Below are 23,914 nucleotides of genomic sequence, written 5' to 3'. Positions count from 1 at the left end.
TTTTGACTTGAATAATATATATTTTTTTATACAGCAGGTTCTTATTAGTCATCAATTTTATACACATCACTGTATACATGTCAATCCTAATCTCCCAATTCATCACACCACCCCCCCCATGCCCCTCCCGCTTCCCCCCATGGTGTCCATACATTTGTTCTCTACATCTGTGTTTCAATTTCTGTCCTGAGAACCAGTTGATCTGTACCATTTTTCTAGGTTGCACATATATGCATTAATATAAGATATTTGTTTTTCTCTTTCTGACTTACTTCATTCTGTATGACAGTCTCTAGATCCATCCACGTCTCAACAAATGACCCAATTTCATTCCTTTTTATGGCTGAGTAATATTCCATTGTATACATGTACCACATCTTCTTTATCCATTCGTCTGTTGATGGGCATTTAGGTTGATTCCATGACGTGGCTATTGTAATAGTGCTGCAATGAACATTGGGGTACAAGTGTCTTTTTCAATTATGGTTTTCTCTGGGTATATGCCCAGTACTGGGATTGCTGGATCATATGGTAATTCTATTTTTAGATTTTTAAACAACAGCCATACTGTTCTCCATAGTGGCTGTATCAATTTACATTCCCACCAACAGTGCAAGAGGGTTCCACTTTCTCCACACCCTCTCCAGAATTTCTTCTTTGTAGATTTTCTGATGATGCCCATTCTAACTGGTGTGAGGTGATACCTCACTGTAGTTTTGATTTGCATTTCTCTAATAATTAGTAATATTGAGCAGCTTTTCATGTGCTTCTTGGCCATCTGTATGTCTTCTTTAGAGAAATGGCTATTTAGGTCTTCTGCCCATTTTTGCATTGGGTTGTTTTTTTTCTTTAATATTGAGCTGCATGAGCTGTTTATATATTTTGGAGATTAATCCTTTGTCCGTTGATTCATTTGCAAATATCTTCTCCCATTCTGAGCATTGTCTTTTCATCTTGTTTATGGTTTTTTTTGCTGTGCAAAAGCTTTGACGTTTCACTAGGTCCCATTTGTTTATTTTTGTTTTTATTTCCATTACTCTAGGAGGTGGATCAAAAAACATCTTGCTGTGATTTATGTCAAAGAGTGTTCATCCAATGTTTTCCTCTAAGAGTTTTATAGTGTCTGATCTTATATTTAGGTCTCTAATCCATTTTGAGTTTATTTTTGTGTATGGTGTTAGGGAGTATTCTAATTTCATTCTTTTACATGTAGCTGTCCAGTTTTCCCAGCACCACTTATTGAAGAGTCTGTCTTTTCTCCATTATATATCCTTGCCTCCTTTGTCATAGATTAGTTGACAGTAGATGCATGGGTTTACCTCTGAGCTTTCTATCTTGTTCCATTGATCTATATTTCTGTTTTTGTGCCAGTACCATATTGTCTTGATTGCAGCTTTATAGTATAGTCTGAAGTCAGGGAGTCTGATTCCTCCAGCTCCATTTTCTTTCCCTCAAGACTGCTTTGGCTATTCAGGGTCTTTTGTGTCTCCATACAAATTTCAAGATTTTTTATCCTAGTTCCATAAAAAATGCCATTGGTAATTTGATAGGGATTGCATTGAATCTGTAGATTGCTTTGGGTAGTATAGTCATTTTCACAATATTGATTCTTCCAGTCCAAGAACATGGTATATCTCTCCATCTGTTGGTATCATCTTTAATTTCTTTCATCAGTGTCTTACAGTTTTCTGCATACAGGTCTTTTGTCTCCCTAGGTAGGTTTATTCCTAGGTATTTTATTCTTTTTGTTGCAGTGGTAAATGAGAGTGTTTCCTTAAATTCTCTTTTAGATTTTTCATCATTAGTATATAGGAATGCAAGAGGTTTCTGTGCATTAATTTTGTATCCTGCAACTTTACCAACTTCATTGATTAGCTCTAGTCATTTTCTGGTGGCATCTTTAGGATTCTCTATGTATAGTATCATGTCATCTGCAAACAATGACCGTTTTACTTCTTCTTTTCTGACCTGGATTCCTTTTATTTCTTTTTCTTCTCTGGTTGTTATGGCTAGGACTTCCAACACTATGTTGAATAATAGTGGTGAGAGTGGACATCCTTGTCTTGTTCCTGATCTTAGAGGAAATGCTTTCAGTTTTTAACCATTGAGAGTGATGTTTGCTGTGGGTTTGTCATATATGGCCTTTATTATGTTAAGGTAGGTTCCGTCTATGCCCACTTTCTGGAGAGTTTTTATCATAAATGGGTGTTGAATTTTGTCAGAAGCTTTTTCTGCAACTATTGAGATGATCATATGTTTTTTCTTCTTCAGTTTGTTAATACGGTGTATCACATTGATTGATTTGCATATATTGAAGAATCCTTGCATTCTTGGGATAAATCCCACTTGGTCATGGTGTATGATCCTTTTAATGTGTTGTTGGATTCTGTTTGCTAGTATTTTGTTGAGGATTTTTGCATCTATATTCATCAGTGATATTAGTCTGTAGTTTTCTTTTTTTGTGGTATCTTTGTCTTGTTTTGGTATCAGGGTGATGGTGGCCTCATAGAATGAGTTTGGGAGTATTCCTTCCTCTGCAATTTTTTGTAGGAGTTTGAGAAGGATTGGTGTTAGCTCTTCCCTAAATGTTTGATAGAATTCACCTGTGAAGCCATCTGGTCCTGGAGTTTTGTTTATTGGAAGATTTCTAATCAAAGTTTCTATTTCATTGCTTGTGATTGGTCTGTTCATATTTTCTGTTTCTTTCTGGTTCAGTCTTGGAAGGTTATACCTTTCTAAGAATTTGTCTATTTCTTCCAGGTTGTCCATTTTATTGGCCTAGAGTTGCTTGTAGTAGTCTCTTAGGATGCTTTGTATTTCTGTGGTGTCTGTTATCACTTCTCCTTTTTCATTTCTAATTGTATTGATTTGAGTCCTCTCCCTCTTTTTCTTGATGAGTCTGGCTAATGGTTTATCAATTTTGTTTATCTTCTCAAAGAACCAGCTTTTAGTTTTTTTGATCTTTGCTATTGTTTCTTTGTTTCTATTTCATTTATTTCTGCTCTGATTTTTATGATTTCTTTCCTTCTGCTAACTTTGGGTTTTGATTGTTCTTCTTTCTCTAGTTCCTTTAGGTGTAAGGTTAGATTGTTTATTTGAGATTTTTCTTGTTTCTTGAGGTAGGCTTGTATAGCTATAAACTTCCCTCTTAGAACTGCTTTTGCTGCATCCCATAGGTTTTGGATCATTGTGTTTTCATTGTCTTTTGTCTCTAGGTATTTTTTTATTTCCTCTTTGATTTCTTCAGTGATGTCTTGGTTATTTAGTAATGTCTTGTTTAGCCTCCACGTGTTTGTGTATTTTACATTTTTTCCCTGTAATTCATTTATAATCTCATAGCTTTGTATTCAGAAAAGATGCTTGATATGATTTCAATTTTCTTAAATTTACTGAGGCTTGATTTGTGACCCAAGATGTGATCTATCCTGGAGAACATTCCATGCGCACTTGAGAAGACAGTGTAATCTGCTGTTTTTGGATAGAATATCTTATAAATGTCAATTAAATCTCTGTGGTCTATTGTGTCATTTAAAGCTTCTGTTTCCTTATTTATTTTCATTTTGGATGATCTGTCCATTGGTATAAGTGAGGTGTTAAAGTCCCCCACTATTATTGTGTTACTGTCAATTTCCTCTTTTACAGCTGTTAGCAGTTGCCTTATGTATTGAGGTACTCCTATGTTGGGTGTATATATATTTATAATTGTTATATCTTCTTCTTGGATTGATCCTCTGATCATTATGTAGTGTCCTTCCTTGTTTCTTGTAACATTCTTTATTTTAAATTCTATTTTATCTGATACGAGTATTGCTACTCCAGCTTTCTTTTGATTTCCATTTGCATGGAATATCTTCTTCCATGCCCTCACTTTCAGTCTGAACGTGTCCCTAGGTCTGAAGTGGGTCTCTTGTAGACCGCATATATATGGGTCTTGTTTTTGTATCCATTCAGCAAGCCTGTGTCTTTTTTTTTTTTTTTTTCGGTACGCGGGCCTCTCCCTGTTGTGGCCTCTCCCATTGCGGAGCACAGGCTCCGGACGCGCAGGCTCAGCGGCCATGGCTCACGGGCCTAGCTGCTCTGCGGCATGTGGGATCTTCCCGGACCAGGGCACGAACCCGCGTCCCCTGCATCGGCAGGCGGACTCTCAACCACTGCGCCACCAGGGAAGCCCAAGCCTGTGTCTTTTGGTTGGAGCATTTAATCCATTCACATTTAGGGTAATTATTGATATGTATGTTTCTATTACCATTTTCTTAATTGTTTTGGGTTTGTTTTTGTAGGTCCTTTTCTTCTCTTGTGTCTCCCAGCTAGAGAAGTTCCTTTAGCATTTGTTGTACAGCTGGTTTGGTGGTGCTCAATTCTCTTAGCTTTTGCTTGTCTGTAAAGCTTTTGATTTCTCCATCGAATCTGAATGAGATCCTTGCCGGGTAGAGTAATGTTGGTTGTAGGTTCTTCCCTTTCATCACTTTAAGTATATCATGCCACTTCCTTCTGGCTTTTAGAGTTTCTGCTGAGAAATCAGCTGTTAACCTAATGGGAGTTCCCTTGTATGTTATTTGTCATTTTTCCCTTGCTGCTTTTAATAATTTTTCTCTGTCTTTAATTTTTGCCAGTTTGATTACTGTGTGTCTCGGCGTGTTTCTCCTTGGGTTTATCCTGTATGGGACTCTCTGCACTTCCTGGACTTGGGGGCTATTTCCTTTCCCATGTTAGAGAAGCTTTCGACTATAATCTCTTCAAATATTTTCTCTGGTCCTTTCTCTCTCTCTTCTCCTTGGGACCCCTATAATGCGAATATTGTTGCATTTAATGTTGTCCCAGAGGTCTCTTAGGCTGTCTTCATTTCTTTTCATTCTTTTTCCTTTATTCTGTTCCACAGCCGTGAATTCCACCATTCTGTCTTCCAGGTTACTGCCACCATTCTGTCTTCCAGGTCACTTATCCATTCTTCTGCCTCAGTTATTCTGCTATTGATTCCCTCTAGTGTAATTTTCATTTCAGTTATTGTATTGTTCATCTCTGTTTGTTTGTTCTTTAATTCTTCTAGGTCTTTGTTAAACATTTCTTGCATCTTCTTGATAGTTGCCTCCATTCTTTTTCCAAGGTCCTAGATCATCTTCACTATCATTATTCTGAATTCTTTTTCTGGAAGGTTACATATCTCCACCTCATTTAGTTGTTTTTCTGGGGTTTTATCTTGTTTCTTCATCTTGTACATAGCCCTCTGCTTTTTCATCTTGTCTATCTTTCTGTGAATGTAGTTTTTGTTTCACAGGCTGCAGGAGTGTGGTTTTTCTTGCTTCTGCTGTCTGCCCTCTGGTGGATGAGGCTATCTCCAGAAACACTTGAATTAGCTACATCTTCATCATATAACTCCTCTGAGTATTGTATTTAAACCTTTAAAGCCTGGAATGATAAGAGTTTAGGGAATGGTGATTGTAAAAGATGAGATGTTTAGGAAGTTTTCCTCCTATGTATAACACAAAACAGTGTAAGAGGAAATAATTGTGTTTGAAAGAGAAGGCCAGAAGAAACTTAGATATTATCTCATTGAAAAAATTATATCTGAGGAGGATAGTGTCCAAACTATACAGGGGTAGTGTTGAAGAAAAGCTTTGGGAAGAAGAATTGGAAAAGACCTGGGGCATTTCTTGGATGGTGCGATGGAGAATTAGAGGGAGGCATCTGAGTGCCAGTGAACAGCCTTGAGGGATGGGCAATGCGCTGGAAAAAAGCAAGCAAATAGATGGTAGTGGCAAGAAAGAGCTGATAAAAGGTGGGAGAGATACGGTGGTGTGCATTAGTAAGGCTTTGGGGCTATACATCTTTAAAGGAAGCTGAATCAGAGGATTTTTGTGAGAAGTATGTTTGTGATTTTGTTATATCTTTTCAAGAAAGGCATTTTATTTTAGGGAGTTGACTTAGGTTAGTTAAAAGTCCCAAACAAAGTTTAATAATGTTGCATTAGTGAAAACATCTCTCCATGTGGTCAGTCCAAAACATGATGCCATTGCCTATAAACCCACTCTAAAGAAGATTAGCCCCCTGAAAACGTATTCTATACTGGAGATCTTTCTTAATCACTGATGTTTGTGCTCTTGTTTCTTGGCAAAGCTCCCCTGCTACAGTGAAATGAAACTCATAAATTTCTACCATTCAGATGAAGAATGGTGGGTGGTGAGCATATGTTTCTGAGAATCTGATTTTATTTAAATCAAAGCCTCCTTCATGCATTTAACCGATAGGCATGTTAAACCAGTTGGAGATTATTTCCCTTAATTCTGTTTGGCCTTGTTTTACTCCATTGTAGAGGTATTTGAGAGTTATTAATGGTTATACCTGTGTCTGCAAGATATTCATTAAGCTTCATCTGTGGGAGCCATATGGAAATCAGGCCCCCTATGAATTTCCTGCACACATGAAGAGGAGAGTTTGCTTCCATTTTGACTTAATAATCTCTCACTGCTGTTCTGGTTTTGAGGAAGGCCGTTCGTCATGTTTGAGCTGTAGAGTGGTTTCAGAGCCTGTGAAATGTACAGCTCACGAAGAGCATCAAAGTGACAGCTGGAGAGATTAGAGTCCATTTTGTGTGTGTACAGAATTAGAGGACTGAGGCTCACAAAAGCAGGCAAGCCTTCTCATATTAATCAACGTCTTTTAAAGTAGAATCAAAGTGGTTTTCTGTAAGGAAGAACACATGTGGGTAGACACTGTATATTCCATTTTAAGTGGGTCTCCATTATTTGCAATAAAACTTTATGGACTAGAAAAAAGTGTCTACCATATATTTATATTAAAGAATGATAGAAAAGGGTAAATCATCTGGCAAATTGTAGCCTCAGCATACTCAGTTTTTATTTAAAAAGACATACCTGAACATATTTTATAGTTATTGCTGACTGTATACAGTCAACTAAAAATAGCAAGGTGATCTTTAGCCTTGTGAAAGAATGCATCACAGGTTGAGATATAGTTGTAATTTTTGAAACGGGATTCCTTTGGTGTTCTGTATCTAGAACACTGGCAACTAGGGATATTTTGACCTCTGAATTTTCTTACAAAGGATAAAACTTTTCCAGGATAACCAAATGGGAAAGGACAGTCACGAGATTGTAACAACAGCATAACTAACTGACTTTGTCGGATTCTGAGGCTCTGTTAAACCAATTTGGCTAGAAACCAAATTTAGCAACTCTAAGGGTCTTCTGTCTTCAAGTGGTTTCTTTGGTGAATCTATTGGCCCTGCACTCTCTTCCTACTTACCTGTTGGTCTGTATCTCTGTGGCTTGGTTTACCCTAATAACTTGGTAACTTCTGTTAGTCCTTGGAAATATTCTCCCCCTTTTTCCTTCTATTGTCCCCAAAATTCCCTTACAATCTCTCACAATTCTTTTAACCCCTCCAAAGTACCATTCTCAACCTGCCTCCTTTTATCAGACATTTATTCTCAGCCACTAAAACCCATTTTAAATTTAAGCCCTTCTAGCTTATCAGACACTAAACTCTTACCCTTTCTGTAACTCTGTGTATTCCATCCAGCAGAGAGGAAAGAGGTAATACTAGGAGACTTAGAAACAAATAGGAGTTAGACATCTGATTTAATCGTAGCATTTTTTTTTAGTTTAAAGCTTCATAAATAAACTCTCATAGTAACAAGTTATTGCAGTACAAATAGCAGGAAATAAAATACTAAGAAAAAGTTTCTGATAACTTAGAAACTAGAGCTATATAAGTGGCTATCAAGCTGAGCAAGTAAATGATAATGCTGGTTTTAGAGGTGACCAGTTGAGTTGATTTTGCAAAATCCCAAACCTCATGTATTTTTTTCTGAAGACAGTTCATGAATGCTATTCAGTGTACTACTGAGGGCATAAAGTTGACACTTTCAAGGGAGCAAATTGTGTGTAGTTATTGGAACCTAACAGAATTCCTCCTCAAAACAATAGTACTGTATTTTAAAAATTAATAAGTCCAACAGGGTTAGAACAGAAATGAGCCAGGAAGCTTCATATTGTACTTATATTCTAACTTCTACGTTGTCAACCTCCTCCATGTGATCGAGCATTTTAGAGAAATTAGGATAGTTTCCATGATTGTGTGGAATTTCACCTCTCCTCATGCATATACCTAACTCAATTTTACTAGGAAATTTTGAATCTGCAGCACAGTAGATACATTAATAATGCATGTCATCAGAGTAACTAGAAATGGTAATCCACAGATATATGCAGTAGACAAAAGAAAATGGAATGGGTGCAAATTCTCAGGCCATAAAAACCAGGTATGCAAAAGTATATACCTTTATTTTGCCATTTCTGGATTTAAGTTTCTTATTGCTAACTAAACCTAGTCTTTTCAAGCTGAGGTAAACTTAAGAGCCTTCTGAGGCAATTCAGAGCAAATTAAGTCTGTTTATGGTTCTGTGTCTTGTCAGAGTAGCATCTCGGCTTTGGGGAGTTTATATTGTGATAGCATCAGGGGAAGGACAGCTTGACCTCAGTCCATGCTGCTATCTACTGAGAGGTATGTTGGCCTGTCTGGTTCTCACTTGTAAACCCACCCCCCAACCCGTCACCCTCTGCTCTCATGCTGGTATCCACTGAAATACCCCCATTCCCATCCGACTCTTTATTTATTTATTGCGTGACCCTGAAAAGTATCACATGGTAACCACAGTCATGAGACAAAAGGGCCGGGGTTTAGTACATCAGTTTATATGTCACCTTTTTATCTGATCATAGAAAGTTACATTGAAGACATTCTGGCCATGTTGTTTGGAGGGCACACCTCTGATGGGCACGTGTGAATTTAACAGCTTCTGTTCATTGCAAGCACCTGTTGGGCTCAATTAGGCAAACTTCAAAAGCTTAATGCACCATAGGTAAAGTATTCATTTTTGTATTTATAAGGATAAAAATTCTGTCTCATTTATTCCAGATATTTGGTTTTTCATTCTGGTTAGAAATGAATTGTGGGTGGGCGCTAAGTGCTGGCTGCAGGTAAAATGGTCGAGACTGTCTTTATTCCTCACTTTTACTAGGATGTCCCCTGCCCTGAGCTTGGCATCTCACACCTCACATGACCAACATCATGGCAAACTTGTGAGTGAGCTAAGTTAGAGACAGGATGATCCTTGTGCCATTTTCCAATAGCCTTTTTCAGGTGACTGCAGGTACCACTAACATCTTGTATGAGCATCGGTGTAAATGTCCTCACTTCAGCTCTTACATACTAGGACAGTTGTCCCTCGGTATCTGAGGGGGACTTCAGATACCAAAATTTACGGATGTTCAAGTCCCTTACATAAAAAGGGGTAGTATTTGCATATAACTATGCACATCCTCCTGTGTACTGTAAATCATCTCTAGATTACATCTAATACCTAATACAATGTAAATGCTATGTAAATAGTTGTTATACTGTATTGTTTAGAGAACAATGACAAGAAAAATCTGTATACATTCACTACAGATGCAACCATGGCAGGCCTAACTGCACAGTACATGTCAGCAACAACGTAACATTTTCTTTCTTTGAATACTTACAGGTTGCTTTCATTTAATGACCTGAAAGAAAAATATATAGAATAAAACACAGAATATTTAAAATAGAAATACATATAGAAAATATAATTATAAACAGAGAAAATATAAATTCACTTCTCTCTCACACTCACACACACACTGTGTTAACCCTCATCAAAACCCTGATTATTCTCTCTTGATAACCCTCATATGATGATAATGATGATGGTGATGACGACGACAATGATGATTGTTGTATTATTGTACCGTGCAGATGGGGTGAGGGGTTGAGATGTCTGGCACTGTAGGTAAGTGGTGAGACACCAGGCTAACTTGAACCTTCTGGCAGGACGTCAGAAGGATGAACTGGGTTTCAGTTGCAGATGTTGAGACTTTGGAGGAGGCTCAGTGATACTAATGTCAGGATCTCTAGAGGCTGAGGGCTGAGGATCTTCAAGCTTGAAGGCCAGAGCTTCACAACTGCAGGTGCTTTAGTTAGAAACATTGTTATAAGAAGCTGTTTCTTCTTTTCTTTTCATCATCAAACAAATCTTGCAGTGGTTCTAGGCGCATCATTATACCTCAGGTAATACAGAGGCTTCATTCCATCAAAGAATCATACTTGAAGCTCATGTCCTTTTTAATGCATGAAACTGCCAAAAAAAAAAAAAAAAAAACTGCTGCAGATTTTTCAAGCATCCAAACTGATAGCTCTGCCTCCTCTAAGTCTTCTGCATCACTATCATCATCGTCTGTAGAGGATTTCAGCAGATCTTTAAGTTCCTTGTTGGTAAAAGTTTCTGTATGCTACTAGGTATTCCTTAACATTGTCCTCGATCATGTTAGAGAAGCTTTCTCCACTAACTTCCCTTGGAACATTCCTGACTTTTGCGTCAGTAGTGGGGATGCCCCTGAAATCATAGACAACCTCAGTCCATAATGGCTGCCAACATGCACTCCTGTCTTTGGCATTGGGACATCTACAGTCTCTGTAATTGTGAAGCTCTTCCATAAATCCACAAGTCTTCCTGAAGGTGAGGCAAGTGTAAGTTGCTTTAATGCACCTGATGATGCCTTGATCAAGTGGCTGCAGCAGTGACATAGAGTTAGGAGGGAGGAACATTACTTCTGCATTCTTGTCGGTGAAGCAGAGACAGTGGGGTGGCTGGGAACATTGCCAGTGATGGGGAGGCCCTTGAATGGCAGCCCCTTCTTTTCGAGGTATTTTTTTCACTTCAGGAATGAAGCCCTGATGGAACTATCCCAAGAACAAGATGGCCATCACCCAAGCCTCCTTGTTGTGTTGCCAGAACACAGGCAGGCGATTTGGGGCTTTCATCACATTTCATCACTATTGAAGACTTGCTCTGGAAGGTAGCCTTTCTCTTCTATGAATTTCTTGAGCTCTTCTGGGGGCACTGATGACGCTTGGCATCAGTCAATGCTGATTCTCCCGTGATCTTCTTGTAGCTCGCCAGCCATCCCTTAGCAGCCTTCATCTCCTTCCTCTCGCTCTCCCCAGCCCCTTCACAGTAAGGCTCGTAGAGATGAAGTGCTTTTCACGCATAACTTTGCCATCAACAGGGATACGCTCCTGTGACATGTCCTCTAGCAGCACACTTCATGCTTTCTCAGTCTTTGCAAGCACTTTAACATCAACCAGAGAGACTATTGTTGCAATTGTAGGTGAAGCACTAACACTTGTGCAAATTTTAGCTTCTTTCTGCTTTATTGTGTGAATGCTCAGTTCGTTCTTACCGAACTTACTGCCCACTTTGGCCAGCGACATGCCACTTTTCAAAAGATCTAGGATTTTCATTTTCTCTTCGAGAGAAAGCACTTTACACTCCCTCTTAACCTTTGAGGGATGCTTTGACCACTTAATGGCTTTTTAGGAGCCATTTGCTTCACAGAAACAAAGGGTGCCTACAGCATAAGCAGCCAACGAACAAGATGCGAGGTGAACAGTGTTCAAACGACTAGGTACTGGAGAGAGACTGAGTGTCTGTGGAGTGGCAGGAGGCTGCAGCAGCCTACACATCACTCGATTCAGTGGGTTTAGTGTAGTGCTCAATACGTGGCAAATTGAAGTTTTGCTTTCTGAGACTTTCTGGAATTTCTCTTTTATCCAAATGTTTTCAACCTGTGGTTGGTTGAATTTGTGGATGCAGAACCCAGGGATACAGAGAACTGAATTTATTCATTTTGCATTTCAGTTGGTCTGCTTTTTCTGTGCCATATTCATGCATATAAACATGGCTTGATATGGAAAATATCAATACCTTGCACTTTCAAGTTCTGTTGTTTGTATATTCTTCAAGCCTACCACAAGTATGTGGCACTATTTCCCAACCTGTTTAAAGCTTAAAGTATAAATCCAGTTAGCTTATTCATGATATTAGGGTTATGAGACTAGACTGATGGCTTTAATTCATTTGAAGACCAGTTAATTTTGTTTTATTCCATGGCCTTAAGTGGTACTCTACTAAAAAGTCATGCTCAATGAGATAGTGCGGCTAGAGGGGTAAAACCTGTCTTGAGTACAGCAAAAACCGCTCAGACACTCCTGAGTGCATACTTTGGGGACAGAGTAGTAGTATTTCTATACGAATGTCTGCACTTTGAGAGTCTATACTGAAAGAATAGTCAATATTTATATTTATGTTAGGTATGCATCTCCTCCACTTCCACAGATATGGTCAACTTTAAGCATATTCAATGTGTGAAAACACAAATTTGTAAAATAAATAAATGAGGGAATGTATTTTTCAGCCCAGAAGTTTCTTTATAGTTCAGAGGAGTTTCTTTAAATAGTATGATTCCATATTGTATGGTGGAATACTCACACATACACACATATGTGTGTTACATAAGTGCTATATATTTTATGTATGTACTATATATGTTCATTTACATACAATTCTAGACAGTGAAGTGTAAGTGCAGTTATGTTCACAACTGAAGATTGCAGTGTTCTATGTTTTGAAATGCTTGAATTAATAAACATTGGTAGAAATTAGCTCATTGTTATGATTATACTAAATTTCTTAGATTTTTCACAGTTAAGTGAAGACATTTATTTTTCAGAATCAAAACAGTCAATTACAAAACTATTTCAGCTCTTTCAGTTACAGAAGTTAGAGTCATAATACACATTTAATTGATTTTGTATAATCAAGGCTGATTTACTAATAAGACACGTTGTCACTATTTGCGTATTAAACTTCTTCTAATCGTAGTTAGTGACAGTGAGACAACTCAAATTTAACCAAGAAAATGTTTATCAATAGACAACAGTTTAATTCTTTAAAGTTCATGCTTTTGTTGTTTCATAAGTACTATTAGAATACATTTATTTGTATAAGGAATTATCTGCCATAAATCTGAAACATAAGCTTATTGTTCCTGCTGCTACATTCTTGGATCACTAGAACCCTGACTGGAATCTCTCAGGGTCTCTATAGGATCATATTGCTACTGCTCAGGAGCCTGATTCAGGGAGGGTTTGCTTTGAGGGAATAAGCCATCCGTTCCATACCCCACCCCCACCCACAAAATATGTCTGCCCAAGAGCACTGTCCCCAGTGCTCTGAAATTCTACTCACTTCCCACTAGGATTTTCTACACACATAACAACCCTCTGCCCCTGCCTGATGGTTATCCTTTCCCAGGATTTCCCTTCCCCCAAGACCTGTTCCCTATGTGAGAAAATATGGTATCATAGAAGAAAAATTTAAAGCATTAACCTGGGTTCTTGCCACCTCATCTGTAATTCACTTTTCTAACAATGAGGCCCTTGGATTGGAGCATTTTATGAGATATCTGAGCAAGAGTAATTGTTAGGAATTGCATATATACACACATACATACACTTTTTTTTTAAAGGTTATTCTATGACATATAGGTTTTTTGGGTTTGTTTTTTAAATGAATGAATGAATGAATTTTTGGCTGCACTGGGTCTCTGTTGCTGCACACGGTTTTTCTCTAGTTGCTGCGAGTGGGGGCTACTCTTGGTTGTGGTGCTCGGGCTTCTCATTGCAGTGGCTTCTCTTGTTGCAGAGCATGGGTTCTAGGCACACAGCTTTCAGTAGTTGTGGCACAAGGGCTCAGTAGTTGTGGCTCGCGGGCTCTAGAGCTCAGGCTCAGTAGTTGTGGCGCATGGGCTTAGTTGCTCCATGGCATGTGGGATCTTCCCGGACCAGGGATTGAACCCGTGTCCCTTGCATTGGTAGGTGGATTTTTAACCACTGCACCACCAGGGAAGTCCCATACATACACTTTTCTGAAACTGTATCTGAAGTTATAAACTTCACACTTCTGAAGATTTCAAGAATAAACCCAAAGAGCAACAAAAAAGTCTTGATAATTTCTTTTGTTTAAGTTTCAAAGATTCACATGATACAAAGAGAAGTCTGCAAGGGGCAAAAATGTAGCTGAAATGCTGACCTAAGTAAGAACTTTTAGAGTGCTAATTAATAAAACTGCATTGAATTTAGAAAATAGATCATTATAAAAGGGGCTGTTTGCACAAAGTTCGAGCTACTACTGATAGCGAAGCAAGAATACAGAATTCAACATAGAAAAAAGTCATTTTTATCATGATTTTATAGATAACACCCATTTAATTTAAAACTGACCTGTGACTTTCCAATATGAATAGTTATATTTAGTTTTCATGTTACTTTAGTTAATTGTGTAATAAAATTTGACCAAACCTTTAAAAAGGCCTTTCTTGCCCTCTAATGAAACAGACTCTGAAATTATTGGAGGGTTTTTGAAATAAATATTCTATCTATGTAAGTCTTAAAAAAAAATCCTAACGATTTGCTTGTATCCAGTTAATTGATCTCCTTTATGAATTTATTTTAGGAAGAGATGCCTCTAAGATTTACCGATTTCCTACTATGCGTTAGACCCTCTGCTGGAGTTTTCATGTGTTCTCTCAGTTGTTATATGATGCTAGAGGTGGAAGAAATCATCAAGATTTCTAGGGGTTCCCAAACTCATGTGTCCTCAGACACTGAGACCCACATGAAACAAGCTGTTGGCACTGGGGCAACTTCTCAGGATCTGCTTCTCAGATCCATGGAAGAATGTAGGCTTGGGGTGCCAGATCTTTGTATTTTTCACAGAGGAACAAGAAATTAGAATTTTTATGTGAAGTCTCCTATTTGTTTGGCCAACTCCAGATTTAAAAATAAATAAATAAATGATGTGTGGACCAAACAAAACATTTCTACAAGCTAGATCTGATTATCTGACTTCTGGTTTAGGACTTCTGATCTAGCCTTATCTCTCCGAAAATGAGACCCAGATTGTTTACAGGGCTTGCCTACAGTCAGCAGCTGTCTGTACCAAAGGTGAAACAGTGACCGTGGATTCCATTTCCAATGTCCCCCAGTCCATGCATTTGTAGGACACAAGGTGCCCAAGCAGAAATGCTTAAGCCATGGAGAATGGGTGAGACTGAATATTGCCAGGAATGGGCTAGGTACACTCATAGGCCTTTTCTAGCTCTAACCTATGAAACTCATATGAAACCCAGGCAATATTTTCCAAAATTAAAAAAAAAAGAGAAGAAAAGAGAAGCTATCATTTGCTAAGGTTTTTCATGACTTTTTATTCTGTTGTGTGGACTTTTCATTTTCATTTTGATAATAAAGCAGCAATACTTCTTTTTTTACCACTTTGATGATGTAAAATTAGTTGATTTAATGCATGTCCATCCTTTTGACAGTATAAAAAATAGTCTATCTACTATAGGTCATTCCTAGAATATTAGTTCTTAGTTTTACCTCATTAATGAAGAGTTAAAATTTAGACCTTTCTGTGATATATGCCAAGGTGACTTCTAATCCTGAGATGAATTCTGTAATAATCTGGGCCAATCCTGAACCATATAAATATAAAAATCTACACAACCCACAGAGGGAGGTTTTAGAATTTTACTAAAAATGGGAGAAGGGTGAACGTGCTCAGACACAGGGTTCAGGTATATGTCTGACATCAGGATGAACACAAGTGTACCAACAGAGAGGGTGGTACACTTGCTAATCTCCTCATTCCCACAGAACACAAGAGGGTCTCTCTTGAGTTTTCCAGAGTACCTTCCCAGTGTTCCAAACAGGATCAAAATAACAACCTTTTGGGAACATACACAAACATGAAATTAGCTACAAAGGTTATGAGACTGAAGACATGGCTCTGTTGGCTTGTCACAGGGTAAAAATGGCAACACTTCTATCAAGATAGGAAGTGAAATTCAAGGAGAGGAACATTACGTATCACAGAAATCTTATTATGCCTATGCTAACCCTTCACCCTTCCCCACAACCATTCTTGTTAGAGATAAGTTCTGACACATCAAACTGATCTACTGAGACCTATGCAATAGAGAGACGATTCTAGGCATCTTGTCCAAACCTCTGGAGAACCTTGCCTAATTAAATCTTCAGCATAAAACAGAATGCTTAAAATTCAGACTCCAGAAATAAATATTGTAAAGCAATGCTTATTATGAAAACACTAAAATTTCAAATGTAAATGCAAATTTTATTGGGCAGCATACATCGTGTCCCTAAAGTAAGGCATAATCCTTCACTTGTTATTTTTCTTACTTCTAGAAGACAGGCAAGTGGCCAAGAAAATGTAGACAAAGGGAAGTTCAGTGACTTTCACAGTATAAATCTGTAATAACTCTCGTACCACTTGTACTTACATCCAAGTAATGCATTCAACAGCCTAATGATTAAAATATAGATATAGATTTTGAACAGTAATGGGATTAATGTTAGTAATAGCCTTTTTAAAAAATTTTGAATCATGTGATTAGATTCATGAGATTAATATTACATTAAAATTTATAGATACATTTGAAGTAGTAATTCATAAGACTTTAATTATATATGTAGCTCACTTTGTATATTCTATTTTGCCTCATGATCTTATTATGTAGGTTATTTTAAAATATAAAATACTTTTCAAGTATATCTCAAAAGCTTAAAGGTTGTGGCATAAATACTATTTTACGCTAATAAGGGTTGCATTTCGTGTTATTTCATTAATGTTAATAGCGCATCAATATTAGGTGGGGAGACTTGATAATTAGTTCAGGTCTCACTCCTGTCTTGGAACGTTTCTTCTCAGTTAACATCATGTGACACAAATATTTGTCATTTTCTAATGGACTTCCCAGTAATCTGAACCAAAAATCCAGGCATGTGTTTTATCACACACAGAACTATGCCCCCCACCTTTTGCTTTATATCCTTCCTAATTTTTCCCAGGACAGCTGCATGCACGTTTTCTCTTTATAATTACTGAAGCAAGGTCATGGTACACATAAATTTTCTAGCTCGCATGTTAAATCTCTGTATCCTGTTGATATTTCCACATCATTAAAAATTCTTTTATAATGTCATTTTTAATGATTGAAGAATATTTTATAATGTGGATGGACTATAATTTATTTCACCAATCTTTTCTTGTTGATTTTTTCTCTCTTTTTTAAAATAGACAACATCCATGTAGCTAAAATTTTGTATACATCTACAACCATTTCATAAGGATACATTCCTAAAAGCATAATTGATATGTTAAAGAGAATATAAAATCTTAACCTATTTACCAAAAGGTATGTTACATGATCACGTACTTTAGGACATGTACTAAATCCTCAACAACAAACTGTATTAATAGTATTATTACTATTTCTTTGTCAATATAATAGGAAAATGGTGTCCTATTGTTTTAATATACAATTCTTTGGTGATCACTGAGGTTGAATTTTTTTTATACATTTCTGGTTATCTAAACAGAGAGACACGGGGGCAAATTTTTCTAAAGATCTATAAGTAACCCTGCACAGAAGATATGAATTCCATCACCTTGAATGTGCCCAGATCCCTCACTCTAGCTGTACATAAATGACATTAAATTTATAGAAATATAATGGTTAGTCAATTCAGTGAAGGGGACAGTTCAGTCAAAAACTCTGATCAAATTTCCTTTTAAAATAAAGAATATTAATAGTTAATTTAGTAGAAAGTTATGTCACTAAGTTTCACAAGTAGACTCAAATGGTTTAGATGATTTTGTTTTCTCTGCAAGATATAATGTAAAATATAAATCTTATTGAAACTGCATATTTCCTTTGATGAAGTATTACATTTTGAATGTATTTCATCTTTTTAGTATTTGTGCATTTACCTTCCTTTTTAAAGGTAATTCAATTCAAAATGTGACTTGAATTGAAAATATTATCTATTTCTGATTTTTAAATACATCTTAAGTGATCATTTATGTGATATGTGAGCTGTTTCTTGAAACACATGTTAAAACAAAAGACTGAAACTGTTATTGGCAGGAAATTGAACATATTAAGATTGAGTTTTCCATTGCTGTGTAACCTCTAGCAGCTTAAAACAACAAACATTATCTCACACATTTTTCTAAGAATCAGGAAACCAGAAGCAGCTTCAGTGGGTGGTATGGCTCAGCGTCTCTCATGAGGTTGCCGTGAAGCTATTGGCCACAGCTGCACTTTCTGAAGACTTGACTGGGGCTGAAGGATCTACTGGGTTTTTGTTTGTTTGTTTGTTTGTTTGTTTTTAATTGAAATGTAGTTGATGTACAATATTGTGTTAGTTTCAGGTGTACTACCTAGTGACTCGACATTTACATACATTAGGAAGTGATCACCACAATAAGTCTAGTAACCATTTGTACCCATACAAAGGTATGAAAATATTATTGGCCATGTTCCTTTTGCTGTATATTACATCCCAGTGGCTTATTTATCTTATAACTGGAAGTTTGTACCTCTTAATCCCTTTCACCTATTTCACCCAACCTCCCACTCCCCTCCCTCTTGGCAACCACCCATTTGTTCTCTCTATCTATGAGTGTGTTGAAGGATCTACTTCTAAGTTCATTCACATGAAGGTTGGCCAACCTTAGTTCCTCACTAAATGAGTTTCTCAGTAGGACTGCTGAGAAACAGACACGGCTTCTCCTAGAGTGAGGAATCCCAGAGATAGAGTAAAGAGGGGAGGAGGGAAGAGAAGGGGAGGGGAGTATTTATTTGAGTAAATAGTATTACCTTAAGTAAACATTTACCATAAGCTACTAATCATAGATTAAAATAAATGATGTCTGCATTAAGTATATCACAACCTATCAATTTCTTTTAGTCTTGTTTTAGCACTCTGAATTACATACTCTTTAAATGGCTAAACCTAGTTGTGTTTTAAAAGAATTTCCTCCCCTTGTCCCTCCGGGATTGGAGGGACAAGGGGAGGAATTTCCTCCCCTTATCCAGTATTATGCCCCAAAGAGGGTAGGGTCTTGGAGGAAGGAAAACACAGAGTTTAGGGGGACCTCAAACACTGTGTCCTCTGTGCTTCTGTGGAATGATGCGAGTGCAAGTGACAAGGCTCCAGCAAGGCTGGGCCCTGCCCCTCTCCAACTGATCCTTCTGCACAAGGGTCAGAAGCAGCTTTGAGTAGGAAATGTGGCAAGGGACCAAGGGGTTAAGAACAGCCCCAAACTTCAAGTCCTTGAGGAAGTGACATCCTCTCCTCTGGGTGGGCCTGGTCTAAGTGCTCTGTTAGAAATAAACCAACATTAAAAAAAAGAAAAAAAGAATTTCCTAATTGTTTGTTTTTTCAAAAAAATTTCTCTCTTCATTGTTTTCTTTGTTTAAATCAAACTCCTCTGTTTATTTTAAATAAAATGAAGAAACTTAAGTATGTTATCATTTTAAAGAAATGCCTAATTATTTTATGTATGAATCCTCTTTCCTACAGGTACTTAGATTTAATAATGAAAATCTTTATACTTCTGGGTTTTTATTAAATTTTTTTTTTAATTTTTGAAAAGTTTCAGTGTGATCCTTTTCCCTCAGAGGTTTAAAATAAGGATTATTTCACTCTTAGCTCTATCTCACTTGGGACCTAAGTAGGACTGATGTCATGTCACAGTTGCAAAGGATCCTATAATGACTTTAATATAGCGTATTTTCTTGTAAAATTTCTTCTCATTTTCTTAAAACAAGAGACACAACTGATTATATAACCTTATCTTTTTCTAGGTCTCCTAAAAACCCAGAACAGAAGATCATTAAGAGAGTGATTGCTCTTGAAGGAGATATTGTAAAGTAAGAACTTAAACTGTTTTTGGGGGTTTTTTTTTTTGGTTTTTTCGTTTTTTTTTTTTATTTTAGGTTGTAAATATCTAGATTTTTGTTGAGTTTTAAATCACATCACATGGAAAGTACATTTCAATCCAAAGAGTTGTCTCTGAAGTCTTCAAACCTTTGGAGACTTTCAAAATGAATTGGTACATCTTTAGTGAGTATCATCAACCATTTCAGGATATAACATGTAAATAAACTGACTGATGGTATTGTTATCCTTTACTGGGAAGCACAAGAGAAATAAATATTAATTAAGCTGAAATTAACCACATTTTATAAAAAGACCATTAAATAACTGTTTTTCAGGTATTGAAATTAGTATGATTGTTTTAGGTTATGATGTCAAGGTTCATTTTAGAAAAAATTCAATAACATTTTGTTATTTTAGAAGCAAACACAGGAACTAAGGGGAGCTTTTATTATAATAGAGATGGGGGAAGATGGAAAAGAATGTGAAACAGAAGCTTCTGAATCAGTGAAAAAAACAGTAGCTTTAAAAAATAACATTGTAACAATCAGGTGTTCTAACAATGTGTAGTAACATCTTATTTATTCTACTTGCTGATAAGTCTAGAATAATGTTTGAGATTCAACAAGTAAATATTCATGTAGCCTGATATGTCTCATATTGATTGCTTACTTTAAGTTACAGCCAAGTCTATACAATGTGGGATTAAATATACTTTGAAAACTATATTCAGAAAGTTTTTTAATCCTATTTTCCCAAAAAGCTTGTATTAATGACAATACAGTTTAAGCAATCTCATTAAAATGAACCTTAATTAAAATGGTCTAGACCAGAATCTAGACCAACAGTTCTCAAAGGATGGCCCAAAGACCACTAGGAGTTTCCAAGACCCTTTGTGGGGTTCTGTGAGATCAAAACTACTTTCCTAGTAATACTAAGGTGTTATTTGCCTTTTCATTGCCATTTCTCATGAGTGTACAGTGGAGTTTTCCAGAGGCTACATGATGTATGATATTGCAGCAGATTGAAGGCAGGAGCAGATAAGAGAATGTGGCTGTCTTCTATTAAGCCAGATACTAAAAAGATTGCCAAACATGTAAAAAACAAAAAAAAGCCACTCTTCTCACTATTTTTTCTCTTGTTTTGGAAAACAACTATACTTCTCATTAAACATGTTCTTTGTGTTAACATACAAGTTTATTATTGTTATTTTACATTGAATCACTAAAGATTTTTTTTAGTTCTTCATTTTAATTTCTAATATGATAAGTATTGACATCTAATATACACGTAAAAGTTCTTTGAGACCTCAGTTATTTTTAAGAGTGTAAGGGTGTCCTCAGACCAAACAGTTTGAGAACTTGCTGATGCAGTAATGAATGGCAAACATTTTCATGTCCAGATTAAGTAATCATTAATAGCCTGCATGGTATCAATGGAGCTGTCGAGGTATGGTATGTTTAGTTTATATCCATGAGTATTTGTTTGGTCTTTTTTTCTTCTAAAATCTTTATTCAATTATAAAGCAGAAACTAACACACCATTGTAAAGCAATTATACTCCAATAAAGATGTTAAAAAAAATCTTTATTGAGGTATAATTTACATACATATATATAATTCACCGATTTTAAATATACAGTTCAGTGAGCTTTAATATAAATGTATACAGTTGTGAAACCCTCACTGCAATCTAGTTTTTGAGCCTTCCTATTACCCTCAAACATTCCCTCACCTGATTTGCCCTTAACTCTGGTTCCCATCATTCCCCATTGCCAGTGCCACACAACCATGGATCTGCTTTCTATCTCTATAGGTTAGCATTTTCTAGAAATTTTACTTACATGGTAATATACAATATATAGTCCTTTGTACCTGGTTTCTTTCACTTAGCATAGTGTTTTTTGGTTCCTCCGTGTTGTGCACCTGTAGTTTGTTCCTTTATATTATTGATTACATTCCATCATATGGATGCACAACTCTTATGAATATATTAGAAACAATGAGTTCTACCTTTCAAATGGGTAAATCATATGTTATATGAGTTACACCTCAGTAAAGCTATTAAAAAACAAAACAAAAGAAAGATCAATAAAGTAGGCAAAAATTTCATCTAAAGTAATCTAACAGGATTAGGAATGTCAAGAGATACATTTTATAGTATAATCCAAAGGTAACACAAATTTCATTCAGATGTGTCATTATTGCTCACTAGCTGACCAGTCAACAATGTGAGATTGCAAAGCTTGTTCAGACATAAAAATAAAAAGAAACCTCTGTGCAATCAGAAGTCCTACAACAGACCTCTCAGAAAAAAAGGATGGGTTCTTGCTTTCCTCAGTAAATGTAAATATTGGGTTCACAGAGGAGAGGCTGAGCTAGAAAGAGGGCTAATGGTACAGGATTGAAGGGTGAGAAAAGGGGATACGGGAATGTAGTAGGTTTACACCTTTTTTCCCCACTGCTGCAACCCATGTCTGCAAAGTCTAGCTTCTTTGCTCCATCCTGCAAACTGACACTCTGGACATGCATCCCTTTCTGGCCCCTTCACTATGCCTCTATCATGCAGCAATGAATAATATAAAGAACGGAAGTGGCAAGGCTCAAGACTTTTCTACTGTGTGGCCTCTAAAGACTAGTAAATAATTGATTAGAAGAAAATTACCTTTGTATTTGGTGTTTTAAAAGAAAATTTTAAATTTCATTTCTCTGAATCTTTGGTACCTAAATATCCTAACCTTCCTGGACTTTCAATTAATAATTGAATATATTCCTATAATGATTTTCTAACAGCATTGAAAAACATTAAGGGACATTTAGGGAATAAAATACTGTTTACTCATGTGCTTACTTCTTTTCTCTGTGACCCATTTTTAAAAATATAAGAACATATTAAAAATTTTTTTAATATGCTCTCTGTCTACCACTGGAAGTCATTAGTCGGCTGGTGTCCTAACTTGTAGTAGGCAAGGTGCTTTGGTCTGTGATAGGACTTTCCAGTCCCACCTTTGTCTTGGTTAATACTGGTTTACCTAGCAGGCAAGCTAAGCACTGATGTAGGTCTCTAGAAAAATATTTTTTTGAAAAAATTGTTATTTTATTAAATGACCAAAGAAAAACAAATCGGACTTATCAGGACTTGGTTATACTTACTGTGGATTTTATATTATTTTTATTTTGAATTACACATAATTAGAGGCTATAAAGGGAACCATAATCTTTTCAAAGGTTAAGCCCTTAAAAGGCTTAATCCAGTCCTCAATTTAACGTTCTGTTCATTAAACTCCTTCAGATTACAATAATAGAGAGTAAAATATAGTTTAAAGAGCACTTATTTTAAAGCTACCTGGGGAAGGAAGGGTGATAGAGCCCAGGAGCAGCCTAGCCTCACTAAAGAACAGGAATGGCAGTGCAGCACTTCCGGCTTCTGTACATTTGTGCCCTGTCTGCTGTCACATTGCTTCTGCCTGTCTTGTCTGTGTTTCAGTTGGCTTTTGCCCCATTGTCAACTGCTGACTTCCTTGGGTGTGCCCCATGTTTAAACTACCTGAGAGAAATCTGAGCGTGCCCCTTTGAGGTATAGATCTAGAATCTGTCCACCTGACAGGCCACTGTCAACCAATTGATCAGTTGCCTTTGGGATAGGTGCCCTTCCCTGGTCCAGTCAGCTGTGTCTAGGCCTGCCATTTACCTGGTACAAACCCTGTAATTATAAGGAACCTCTTGGAAAGGGCTTGTAGGTATGGCAGGTACCCTGAGGCCTCCCAGATTCTGGCAGTGAGATTAGCAGTCCTTTACTCAGCACTACCCTTCAAAACCTCTTTTTTTTTTTTTAATTTATTTATTTTATTTTTTTGGCTGTGTTGGGTCTTCATTGCTGCTCGCCGGCTTTCTCTAGTTGCGGCGAGCGGGGACTGCTCTTCGTTGCAGTACTTGGGCTTCTCATTGTGGTGGCTTCTCTCGTTGAGGAGCACGGGCTCTAGGCGCACGGGCTTTAGTAACTGTGGCACGTGGGCTCAGTAGTTGTGGCGCATGGGCTTAGTTGCTCCGTGGCATGTGGGAATCTTCCTGGACCAGGGATCGAACCCGTGTCCCCTACATTGGCAGGCGGATTCTTAACCACTGCGCCACCAGGGGAGCCCAAAACCTCACTTTCAATTAGACTGTAATCTGCTCTCCTTAGTAGTTGCTTAGACCTTACTCTCTAGGGAAGATATTTTGTTTGT

At 37.0% G+C, this 23,914-nt stretch overlaps 1 protein-coding gene across 1 annotated transcript in view; it reads left to right on the top strand.

The window, feature by feature from the left end:
• IMMP2L (inner mitochondrial membrane peptidase subunit 2) overlaps positions 1–23,914 on the top strand; it is a gene marked incomplete at its 5' end in the record, with an annotated part of 844,107 nt that overhangs the window by 553,209 nt on the left and 266,984 nt on the right. The window contains one exon of the mRNA XM_079711281.1: positions 19,617–19,682. Coding sequence (XP_079567407.1) covers positions 19,617–19,682 — 66 coding nt within the window. The remainder of the gene's footprint in view (positions 1–19,616; positions 19,683–23,914) is intronic.

Source organism: Hyperoodon ampullatus (genome assembly GCF_949752795.1).
Source record: "Hyperoodon ampullatus genome assembly, chromosome: 9".
Lineage (NCBI taxonomy): Eukaryota > Metazoa > Chordata > Mammalia > Artiodactyla > Ziphiidae > Hyperoodon > Hyperoodon ampullatus.
This window is presented reverse-complemented; position numbering and strand designations above follow the sequence as displayed.